This window comes from Ambystoma mexicanum, chromosome 10 (genome assembly GCF_040938575.1).
Source record: "Ambystoma mexicanum isolate Mex_15411 chromosome 10, UKY_AmexF1_1, whole genome shotgun sequence".
Taxonomy (NCBI): Eukaryota; Metazoa; Chordata; class Amphibia; order Caudata; family Ambystomatidae; genus Ambystoma; species Ambystoma mexicanum.
The window spans coordinates 1,029,630,821-1,029,643,363 of record NC_090932.1 but is presented as its reverse complement, the minus strand read 5'-3'; the positions used below and the strand labels follow the sequence as shown (position 1 = coordinate 1,029,643,363).

At 45.0% G+C, this 12,543-nt stretch overlaps 1 protein-coding gene across 1 annotated transcript in view; it reads left to right on the top strand.

Moving 5' to 3' along the window:
* Nucleotides 1–1,178: 1,178 nt before the first annotated feature.
* Nucleotides 1,179–12,543, top strand: part of LOC138491960 (cytochrome P450 2J4-like) — a 169,796-nt gene continuing 158,431 nt past the window's right edge. Inside the window, exons 1-2 of the mRNA XM_069618847.1 lie at nt 1,179–1,760; nt 7,619–7,781. Coding sequence (XP_069474948.1) covers nt 1,590–1,760; nt 7,619–7,781 — 334 coding nt within the window. The 5' untranslated portion in view covers nt 1,179–1,589. The remainder of the gene's footprint in view (nt 1,761–7,618; nt 7,782–12,543) is intronic.

Here is a 12,543-nt window from a genome sequence, read left to right as displayed (position 1 = left end):
GTCTGTGCCGTGTGAACACTGGTCCAGTATCTGTATCTGCCCCTAGCAGTGATCGGGATGGCCTGTGTGACCACAGGTCCAGTCCCAACACCTTGGTTAGGCAGGATTATTTCACAAATCCTTGGAATTGGGTGTGGAAATCACTGCGGATGCAACCGCTCCATTCCGCTTCAGGCCACACACCCTCATTCTTGACTGAATGTTGCCCCTCTTGCATTACTGTACTCGGTGTGTGCAGTCTATTTATCACTAACCTGGATGATCTGTGCGACTCACTTACAGGGGAGATGTTTGATGTTTATATTAGTTATCTGTGTTTAAGTAAGTATACCATTTTAAAGAACCTCGGTTGAACCTCAAGAAGTGAGGACCAGAACCTTTAGTTTGACCTTGTTATAAGCATAAGAGCTTGATGCAAAAGAAAACCTACAGTAAGTATAAAAGGAATAAATAGCAAAACAACTCAAACAAGTAGATTCAAGGCAGACTCAGGAGTTGCAAAGGGAAGCAAATGGCTACCGCTTGTGACCCCAAATTGACCCTTGCACCATCATTTAGTGCAGGGGTGTGAGACCTTTGTCTCCCTAGATGTTTTGGACTACAACTCCCATAACCCATGTGGGCGCCATCAGCATGTATGGCTAATTAGAGTTGTAGTCTAGCAATGTCTGCAGAGCCAAAGGCCTCAGTCCCATGATTAACTGTGTCTCAAAATATCTATCATCGTTTATGTGCATCAACTGCTTGTAGTTCGGACTCCCATGATCTCTCCCCATTCACTATGCCCGCTAGAGCTGATGGGGATTGTGGTCCATAACATCTGCTGAGATAAGAAGTTGCAGACCCCTGCTAGGCTTTCCGAAGAAACTCTTTGGCGATTGTGCTCCTTCGGATGGTACGAGTACCTGAACATTTTGTTTACTTGTGCTAATGGCCACACTTGATCTCAGAATGACAGTGCATGCTTGATTTCTGTTAGACAAGCCAAGTGACAGACACGGGCGGGCCCAGAGGCAAGGACAAAAGACGACCAAGCACACTAGAGCTCAAATGACATATGGAGTGATGAAATAGCAAATGTTGAGTATTGGCTGTGTGCCACTAAAAACAAGGACAAAGGTGAACACGCCGCCTGGGCTGCACTTGCTACAGGAGGTATAAAAGAATAGGGCAGACACAGAGAGGAAGCCAACAGAAAGCCAAGAGAAAGCCAGGACGGGGAGGCGACACTGACCGAGAGACATTGAAAACTAAGGGGTTGTGAAAGCTAGTGAGAGGGCCTGGCAAACCGGAAAGCAGTGATAGGCTGACAGAGTATCGGACTGGGCATGCACTAGAGAAGGGGCAAAGGGCTAGGGGGGGACACAGCAGGGTAAGTCAGAGAGAGCAGATACAGGAAAGAAGGGAGGGCACGTTCAGAATAAAGAAAACCATGTAACGTAGTCAATAAAAGAACTGAGAAAAGAGGAGGGAGGGAAAAAGAAAAGCGTGGACAGAGAGTAGGAACCAAAGGCGAACACAGGATACATAAAGGGAGGAATAGGGGAGGGGAAGGGAAAGGGTGTTGGTGAACAGCGGCCGCGGGCACCATGGTGGCCCTCAGCACAGCGTTACTGGTGCTGGCTCTGACCCTCCTGGCTGTGCAGTATTTGAAGCTTCAATGGTCCAGGGGCAGGTTTCCACCCGGACCGACCCCACTCCCCCTCATCGGCAACATGTGGACCCTGAGATTCGAGCTTCGCCACGACAAGCTCATGCAGGTACCGTACTCTCGCGAGACCTATCATGGTTCTTTTAAGTTTAAGGAAATCCTAGCTCAATGTGTCCTGTATTGCATGCACCTGCCAGCGTTTGCATCATACCAGTTATGTGACCTGGCAAACGTTCCCTTTATTTCATTAGTGCCAGGTCTGCAGTTTGTGGAGAGTTTTGGTACATGGGTCTATGTGTTATTTTTTTGTATTGTACTGTTTCAGGAGCGGACCTAGCTCGAGGGCAGCAGAGAGCTGCACACAGTGTGGGTAGCCAGCATCCGGGCTGGAAGCTTTTAACAGTAGCTCAGTATTGTGAGTTGGGGTCTTTGCGTCTCAGTATTGTGAGTTGGGATCTGTGTGTTAGTATGTGCATGTTGGAATTCGGGCTTGTTTGTGAAGAAGAAAAAGAAATAAACACGATATTAGCATAAGATAGAAGACAATTGCATTATGTACATTTATTATAGGTCTGAAGCGATTGGCTCTCCAGATGTTTTGGCCTACAAGTCCAATCAGCTCTAGTCATATTAGTCAATGGTGAGGGATCATGGGAGTCATAGTTCACAATATCTGCAGAGCCGCAGCTTGTAAACCCCTATGATTAGGCATAAGAGGGTAGAGGTTAGTCGGCTTTTCTATGGATGGGCTAGCTGTATGTCAGTTGCCTTGTCCAGTTGGTCTCCCGTGAGAGGAGCCATAGTATTCTAGTGGGAAGCCTGGGGGTAATCTTGGGCAGAGCCCACCTACAAATCTTGGGGGGCTGAATGGCAGTTGTGAAAGTTGGTATTAAACCCACTGTGCTGTCAAACCCACCCCCTCTTCCTCTGAGTCCAGGCGGCTTAATAGCTATTACCATGTCTCTGGTCCATTAGATGTGTCCTTTATCCCAATTCAAGAGCTATTTAGTTTCACAAAGATGCTACTAAGTGGAAACATGGGCCATCTAAAAGCTGATCAGCACGTTTAAGTCTTTGGCTTCATCATAGAGGGTCTAGTGACATTGCCCGAGCAGGCTTTTGAGCTCTGCCTTTGTATTTTGCTGCTGCCATTGCGTTAATGAGGGTGTAAACTTTTAGTAAATACACTGCTCTCCGAGGTGAGAAATTTGACAGGTTCTTGAATTCACACCCTTTGGTATCAGACTGAGCACGTGGCTGGGCGTCACAACAGAGGGATGACTTCTGCCTCAAAGTGGGAGGGCTTAAACCTTGCCTAGCCAGGAGCTGGCACTGCGCATGGGGGCGAGGGGGAGGGTTATTATAGTGCAAACAGTAACATGTCAAATGTGCTGGCTGATCACTGAGAAATGTCTGTGGGTAGAGTCAGGCAAATTGGATTTGCTCAGCCACCATGTCTTGGAGTCAGCATTCTCTAATAAATGCCCTTGAAGGGGCACAATGTAGATTCAATGTCAACATGGCTGGACCATAGTTGTGGACCAGCGCTCCTTCTGTAAAGTATGCTCCCCGCCATTTTCATTGCATTATCAGCACCAGGTGGGCATACAGTCCACTGAACCAGGTCCACTGTGCTGAAAGCTTGCCTGCATCTTTGCTGCCTGCATAGAATGTTCATGCAGTGGAGAGGCATGACACCCTGTGGATTCCACCTGTGCTTTACACCGCTTAGAACCTACATTGCGACTGGCATTACTGCTTAGAACCCACGTGGCAGCTGGCATTACTGCTTGTTAGGTTGGGCTATTAGGTGTCGGTTATGACACCTATAAGCCAAAACTATTGCATTACAGTACAGAGAGGGAGGAATGGCATATCAGGAGGGACACAGCCTGTAGCTGTTGTTTGGTTATGTTCCCACCCATTGACTACTCATGGCCATGCTAATCCCTATGACCATTCCCACCTATTCCTGCCTCTCCCCGCCCAAAACACCTCCTCATGGGAACTCTTTGAGCTCGCTTTAATGAAGCCATACCATCAAACTTTGCACTCAAAATGCCTGCCTGTGTTTTTTCACAGCAGTCCTCTGAGAGGTAATTACTTAATTGGAGCTGTAAAGCCGCTACTGGGTTAATAAAAATGTCTTACCAGACCTGCCTTCAGCCATTCGATTTATAAGCACTCTGCATGTCCTTCACTGAAGTTCTGTTAAAAACAAGCATTGGCAAAGCCAACAGTTTTGACTTGTGTTTTGTTTAAGTATTATGGTTTTGCCAACCACTGCTATTGGATGCCCAGGTACTCGCACCATTTTGCACCCGTAACCATCAATGGCCAGTTAATACCACTACCACAGGAGAGTATCCAGCATTGCCAGAGTTGGGGGGCCAGCCACTAAAAAAGTCCTGCTACTTTCCCCCCAAATGCAGTGCATGCAATTCCATATGGTCTCATTCGCTCTCACAAACCGCCCACCCCCGCCCCAATCTACATTTTTGGTTACATTAGCGGTAGATGGCATTTTAACACATGACAAAAAAAAATAAAACTGCAGAATCATTACAGATGCAGGAAACTCATCTATTAGAACTCTGTCCAGGCGCTCTAGGGTATAATGCATACAAACCTCTTAATTTGCATATGGATTGCACTAACAGAAATTACTTCACAGAAAAGGATATCGCAAGGAGCATCATCAGTCTTTGATACTTGGAGGCAGAATGCAAGTGACTTTAGAATAAGTTGCCATAAGTAAGTGGCAAATAACTTTGTGGTGCAAAATACCTAAATGGCTCGATTGCTATATATGGAGCAACTCTATAGTCAGGCTTTTTTTTTTAATAAATAGCAGAATGATATATTAACATAAGCTCTGAAGTGAATCACAAAGCTGCAGATAAGGCACATCGTGATGGAATGATCTGCCCAGGATCACACACTTTGGTTAAATGGTGAAACCAAGATGTGGACAATTTAAGCAACTGAGCACATTGTCACAGGTTTAGTTGATATATATATATATTTATGAAAGTCTCCCTTTGTATTTCATTTGCTTAAATAATACTTTATTTATAGCAATGCCTCAGAGCAAAGCACATTACATAAGAAACTACCCTTTCATAATTAACTTTACACTATATACATCGTTATAGGAATATATTGAGCAATAAGAGGATGGCTTCAGTTTTATTCTCCCCATCCTGCATGCAAAGTCACAATAGCGTCATGCAGATTAATGTTAGTCTAACGAATCCCCCCTTGGGTAAAGCCATAGTCATTATTTCATAAAGCCTGCAGCAATAAGCACCCTTCTCCCTGCTGATCACTCCTTCCCATGCACATTTCTAAAAGGACAAAAGTTCCTGCTAATAGTCCCCCCTCCCTCCCATCAGTGCCTAATGACTCACATTGAAATGCTCTGTTAAAACAGAGCAACGTGAGAGCCCCTCTGCTTGCCAGAGCTCCTTGGCACATTGTTCTGGCAGCGGGATACCTTTCCCGTTTGCAAAGGGTAAGGTGTCCTGCTGAAAGGCAAATGACCGTGCTGGGCAGGAATTGCACAGCACACATTGGCCTCCTCCTTTGCCCCTAGATGGCGGTGGGCACAGAAATAATATTTTTAGTCAGGGTGGGGTGGCTCGGTATGAAAATGTTGGAATACCACTGCTGTGGTATTCAAGCTTTTTCATATCGAGTTTTATATACTCATACGAAAACAAAGTGTCTTTTTGAAACAAAACCTATGCACATGCTTAATTACCCCATCCAGGGACTATACCTGTTTAGAATGTCTATACATTACGGTTAATCTTCACGTCTTTTTTCTACCATTTACCAAATTTGATGCTGAAAAGGGATTGATTGGGCTAGATCCTAGAACCAATCCATGTCAAACTCTGTAGGATAACTATCCGATGTGAAGGTGACCTTGGTGTACTAAAATCCCCCTACCTCCAAAAGGGCTCATAAACTCTGTGTGCAGACCGGGCTGAAGATGATCCACTTTCCTTTTTTTTCTTTCACAAATCTTATGTCTGCGAGAAAGTGGACAGAGAGATGAACTGCAAGAGCAATGCCACCTATTCCCTTAAATCCCAGGCACGTCAGCGGAACCAAAAGAAGGAGCAGAGCGAGAGATGAGAAAGCAGAGAGGGTTGCGCAAGCAGGGGTGGGCAGTCCTATAGGGAACTCTGGAGATTTACCAGTAGGCCGCTGCACCCTGGACCCCTTTTGTGTTGTAACCTTTTTTATTTCCACATTTTCTCATAGGAAAAGGGTTAGGCTTGCTGGAAATGTGCAACATGGGGCTCCCTGCCCACAAGGGCCAGAAGAACTGCCTCCAGACAAAGCAGAGCAAGCAAAGCCAGGGACTAGACAAGGAAAGAGGCAAACGAAGGCCAAGGAGTAAAGCTGGAAGTTGGGGTTCTAGACGCAAGGCCCAAGCGAGCAAATTGTTGTGTATTTCTTTAGAACTAGAGATTTGAATGTTTGTTGGAACATGAACTATATTACACATTACAGGCTCTGGTTTTGAAAATGTTTTTTGGGGGAGTTAAGGAGCAAATGTGTCTGAGTCACATTGGTTTAACTTTACATTGTAAGGATGACCGCACAGAGTTGAAGATGATGGTGTAGTAGAACCACTTGGCAGAGTCAAGGGCAGTGGTGAGGGTAAGGAAGGGTTCTTTGTAAGAGGCAGGGAGAGATGGACAGTGAGAGCCCCAACAGTGGAGCAGATGGAGTTGAATGGGGGTGCTCAGCTGGTAAACAGCTGTGGAGATTCTGGGTTGAGGACATAGGCAAGATGGATGGAAGGAAGGAGCAAACAGCCCCAGGGGAGGTGCTATTCTAATGCCGAGTTCAAGTCCATAAAGGACTAGTCAATGGAGTTACCGAGAGGCAGAGAAAGAGTGTAAAGTGAAGGCCTAACTTGATCAAGATATAGGATCATGGATTCAGGTTTGAATTTATGTTAATCAACAGAGGAGGATTGGGTGGAGGAATGGTGGAGAGACAGGTCTGGTGATGGGCATGTAGGAATGGTTGGAAGGAGAGGTATTATTTGAGATGGCAGCGACATTGATGGAGGAAGAGAGGAAGGCAAGGTCAAGTGAGTGCAAGTTGGCTGCATTTGGAGGACAACATGAGAGAGGTTAGAGTGTGTGGAGTCCAGCTGGTGTTGGTGGGCCTTGGTCATGTTTGGGAGGTTGAAGTCTCACATTAGTATGGCTGGGAAAAAATTCAAGTAAGAGGTTAAGGTCCTGGCATAAGGGGTTGACCGGAACAGGGGGCAGTGGAAGTGGAGATAAAGTCAGAGGTGGACAGTGTGCTGGGTAGGCTGGCTTTGCCGATCATTATGTCAACCAATCTACCATCCTTAGGTGACAAATGTGGAATAGCATTGTTGATTTGCTGTGCAACGCTACACGAATATCATGTCGTTCTAACTTCCCAAGGATAGAATTGTGGCTGTGCATCTGAAATGTAGTTTTCTGATGCATGTGTATTTTCTGCTCTCCTGGGAGGTTAGAAGAGATCATAGAATTCTGAAGACAGTGGTACAAAGTGACAAAGCAGGGGGGAAATTGCCTAATGGCATTCAATTGAATTTGGATTTCATGACGCTGACGCATCAACACTGCTCCTGAACAGTCCTGATGCAGCAGAATCTGTTTCTCAAAGGCTCTTAATTTCACAGGGCCTTTCCACCTGTCCTCCGTGAGTCTCTCTGGTATCAATGTGTGGCCGCTGTGTTCCTTTTACAGGTATTTCCACTAGTTTTGAACAGCAAGTTAATAGTTAATATTTTATCTCTATGACATAACAGTCTTTCTTCAATGTCTATGAATGATCTGCATTACTGTTTCCTTTACCTTGTTCAGTACTATTGATACTGTGAGGAACTCTACACCTATTTAGTGTGCTTCTGGACTGACTTGGAGCACTTTTTACTTTCATCTCTAGCTTGCAAAGACCTATGGGAACATTTTCACAGTGTGGCTGGGGCATACACCGCTGATCATGCTGAATGGATGCCAGACAGTGAGAGATGGTCTAATTTCCCACTCGGAGGAACTTTCCGGACGCCCTGCAACGGCTGCTTTTGAGGAAGTTTCAAAAGGCAAAGGTAAGTAGATCTTTCTGCACAGAAACACTACATAAGACTGAACCGCCCTAGGGCAGCCCAACAGCTAACGATGGAAAAACAGGGTTCACCATTTAGTTTGCCGTTGTTGATGATGTATATCTATCCATCAATGAATCTTCATTCAAATTAACTATACATCAGTAAAGCTGCTATCTTGGAATCACTCTTTCACGTATGTCAAATGATTGTCCTCACATCCTGAAGGTCAATGCAGGCAACACATGTAGGTATTTGTGTCAGTCATACTTTATTAAGCAGAACACAAGGTTAAGTGCAAGCCAAAACGTCCAGATGTTGTCATATTCCAGTGAAGCCAGGGCAATGCTTGGCTGCCACTTTTTGTATCAAGGAAACATGGCTGATTGAATGTTGTACTAGGTTTCCTGCAAAAAAAGACAATAACGGTAGACAGGACATGGCGAGCTGTAATAATGTATTAACACAGACCAGCAATGTGAGTTAAAACATTGAATATACCATGATCTATTCTATGAGGGCTAAAGGTAATGCTTTAGTCAAGCTTCAATGCATTGGATAAAGATATCATTTGGATCTGTACAGCTCCCCCCCTGATCATCTAGTCTCAGCATCATGAAATGTATAATAGACCTTGGAGATCCTACACACAACATTACTCAATGACAGAAACATTTTGAAAGGAGACTTTAATGCCTGCCTACTTGCAGGTTAACTGAGCGATGAAAGACTGAGCAACCTACATGAATTTTGTGGAGTCCCGTAAAGATGCAAAAAGGAATTTGGAGGGAGATAAACTACTACATTTTACTAATAGGTTAAACTTGTGTTAGAAATAAAAGTTGTGGTCTCAGGAGATGACACAGGAGGACTTAGGACAGATTATCAAAGATCCTTTCCAATTACTCTTGGTGCAGCTTCTAAGTTCACTGGTCACCTCACTTGGGCTAGCTTAGCCCCCAACTCACAGGCAGTGCAAATAATAGCTTTAATGCACTCACCCAAAATTCTCTGAGCTCACACGCAGCCTGCATGCACCTGTGCTCTATCTCTCACTCAGAATGGCAAGCTGGACACAGTACTTATTACCTTCTACATGACACATTCACAGCTCACACTCCCTGTCAACAACTCAGTCACTAGAGCCAGCTCTCTTCCCATTCTTACACACACCAAGAAGTGCTCACAGATATGCTCAACAACTCGTGTTTTTTATATTGTTTTCAATGTAACAGCATATACCAGGAAAAAAGATATTTGCAAGTCAAAAGCTCCATTCCACTAGCCCACTACTGATTATCTCTTTATTTCAATCACAGAAGCTGTGCTATGAAACTGAGTCCTAAAACAAGCTAGGACCATCATCCATTTAAGTATAATAGTTATGTAAGATACTATACAAGATAAATACTAACCTGTGATCGGGTTATTCTTGCAGTTAACAAAGGGTTTCTTATAAGGTGGATCCAACATGCACATACCTATTGAATCTGCATTTAACCTTTTACCAGATACTTTTGTCCAGAAATCAAAATATGAAGAACCTGAAGCACCTTGAGTCTTTCTGGAGATAGATTAAAAAGGCAATTCTAAATTCTTAAATGAGCGGAAAAGAAGAACTAAAACGATTTGTTTCCTGTAAAAAAACCACAGATAGGTAGTATTTACTGAATGTTACGTTTGCAAAAAAGAGTTAACAAATACACAAGAAGAGAAGGACAAAAAAGTTATCAGACATGGATCAAGCTACTAAATTCCAGCAATGCTAAAGAGTTTTAAGCTTGCATTGTAAAATGGACAGAATATCCCCACTTTTGATTTTTAATATTACAGACCTGTACAAGGTCCCATCACACACAGATTGTGGGGACGAGTTTGAGAAGTTCAAAGATCCTGGAGCTGTGACACGTGCTCTGTAAAAGAGGTAACTAGAACAGATAATAACAAGCACAAACCCTTTGCAAGCAAAGGGAACTGATGGAAGCCCGACTAGTGTGTTGCAGCAGACTGTGAGAAAATGGCCCAATATATAAGGACCAATAGAATGAGCCGGTGGTTTGGGTAATGAGATAGCCACTTCTTGGAAAGGAAGTATTATAAAACCCACATATATGAAAGGCAATTGGGTAGATTCTGAGCAGTGAAAGGTAATAGTACTGTTGAACGTAGTCAAGCCATTCTTTAGGACTCATCTTCTAGATCATTTGATGGAGTGGTGCAAGAAAAATAAACCCTGCCACTCAAAGAAACGGTACCCAGTGATAATGTTGCCTGTGAGAAAATGTCACCACGATCCGATGTTTACTCAAATTTGCACCCTGATTACAGTCAAACACTTTCCCAAATGTTCTAGGACTGGAGTTTAGAATAGTAAATAACACAAATCCTAGAATAAATTTGTAAGGATTATTACAAGGCAGGAAAAGGAAGATATCTCTGGCAACAATTTGCAGGTTACATTTTCACATAGAAGCGAAGAAACTGCTTTTTAAGAGACACCTAGTACAATTGTTTAGCATTAGGGAGACAAAGTGAAAAATGTTTCTAAAAGAAAAATAGGCATTTATTCTGTACGTTATCTATTTCACTACAGCATTCACCCCAGCAGTCCAGGTCTGTCATGATCTCTGCTTCCAAAAGATCAGGACTTGCCCGACTCCCTTGCCCATAACCCCGGTTCCGAGTGTCAGCCAGTCCCAATTGGGACCTTTTGGACCCTGTCCTGGCACCAGTGGCACCAGGCTCATAAAGATGCCCAGTCCCAGCGCTGGAAGCGCCGGGCTCATAATGCTTGGGTGGACTTACCTGCAGCAGACCATGCTGCTTACTTACCTGCCAGTTGAACCCCTGATCCTCTTCTGTTTGGGACTACTTTTCCTGTTGGGTGGGGCAGGAGCCACTCCCTAGGTTCAGAACACTGGAACTCTTCTGGAAAGCAGGAACTCTTTTCTTACCTAGGCGTGGCTGTGGAAGGAGACACCTAAGCACTACAGGAGGCTATTTAAACCACACCCGATGGATGAATCTTGCTTTGCGTTATTTTGCATCCTCTGCAGCAGAACGCTCATCGTGTCTTCTGCATCTGATCCTGGGCCTAAGGGAAAAAGGCTTACCATCCTGAATCCAGTCTTCAGCAACACCTATAAAGACAAGAAAGAACAGGTTAGCATTACGGTCTTCAGTGACAGCGCTTCTCTTACCTGGTCCATCGGCTGTCACCAACGCCTCGCGCTGCATTCCGGCATCTGAAAGACAAAGGCTTACCTACTCTTCACGTGCTCCGGAGGTCTTCGCACTGCATTCCGGCATCTGAAAGACAAAAGCTTACCAACTCTTCGCACGCTCTGGAGGCCTTCGGCGCTGCATCCCGCATCTGAAAGACAAAAGAAGGTGCGTTTAAAGACATTGGGTAACTTTATTACTCACGTGCCAGTACTCCTTCCCACGCCGAACCCAGTGGGTATTCCGGCACCCTTCAGCAGCTCCGAACTTGTACCTGCAAGATAAAAGGACAGTTAGTGCGCATCGTGAAGCAGGCAACAAGCGCTTACTTACGTGCTTCCAGGCGCTTCTATTCCTCACACGGGTTCCATCCTCAACTCACTTCAGCCCGTCATCCGCCATCGCCGGAACCCTGCAAAACAAGAGACATCATTACAAAAGACTTTTAAAGACATTTGAAATACTCGGAACTTACCGTTCGTGCAGTAAACGACGGACAGCAGTCCTCTGAGGTCAAGAGGCCTGCACCCTTATCCAATGAAGAAACTGGTTACGGCACCCTGCCCCGAGGCAGATGGAGAGCTCGGCGTTCACTTACCTAAGGTGAGAGCGTTAACCTTTCGGGTTCTACAGGAGAAGAGAAGGGGAAGAAGAGAGAGACACCCAATTACCCCAGTTCATTAATCCCATATTTTCTATCTGCAGACATCTTACTCTTCGAGTCAGACATACAGTGCACAGAGGTCCAGCCCAAAGAGCCAACCGTGTGTTACACATCACCTTTGAAGATACGGTATTCGCCCAGTCAAGACCGGCGCCTCTGCGGGAATCAGGTGAGCGTTACAGAACGCAAAGCCTACCGCAAAACTCCCGCCCAGGCGCTATGGAAACCTCGAATACCGACCAGCTAGCCCAGTTACTTGGGGAACTAAGAGCAGAAGTGCATGCAGCCCGTCAGGAAACAAACGCTCTAAGAAGGGAACTGATTATTTCCAAGGAGCGAACAGACAATCTCGCTAGACAATTGCTACAGTCACAAGCCGGACAGACCCCATTACCCGCATCAGGGGCAAATCTTCCTTCAACATCCTCTATGAATCCAGTGCAAACCAACCTACCTGGGAAGTACCTCTGGCTCCGCCAAAGCGATTTTCTGGTGACCCAAAGAGGTTTGCAGTATTTATTAATCAGTGCCGGTTGCATTTCTTATGCCGGCCAGCAGCCTTTCCAACTGATCAAGCTAAAGTAGCTTTCGTGCTTTCGTACCTTAGTGGCAATGCGGCAGACTGGTCGATCCCTCTAGTTAATCAAGATGATCCGGTTCTCCATGATTTTCAAGCTTTTCAGCTCAGTATGGAAAAACTCTTTGCAAGCAATTCACTGGGGCAGGCCTTGGACAATGAGCTTCTTTCGTTGCGACAGGGTAATCAAGACCTTTTGGCTTATATTGCGTCTTTCAACAGACTGACAGTGGAAACTCAATGGCCTGAGGACAAAAGGATTACGCTGTTTTATAGAGGTCTACGTGGAGAGCTCAAAGATG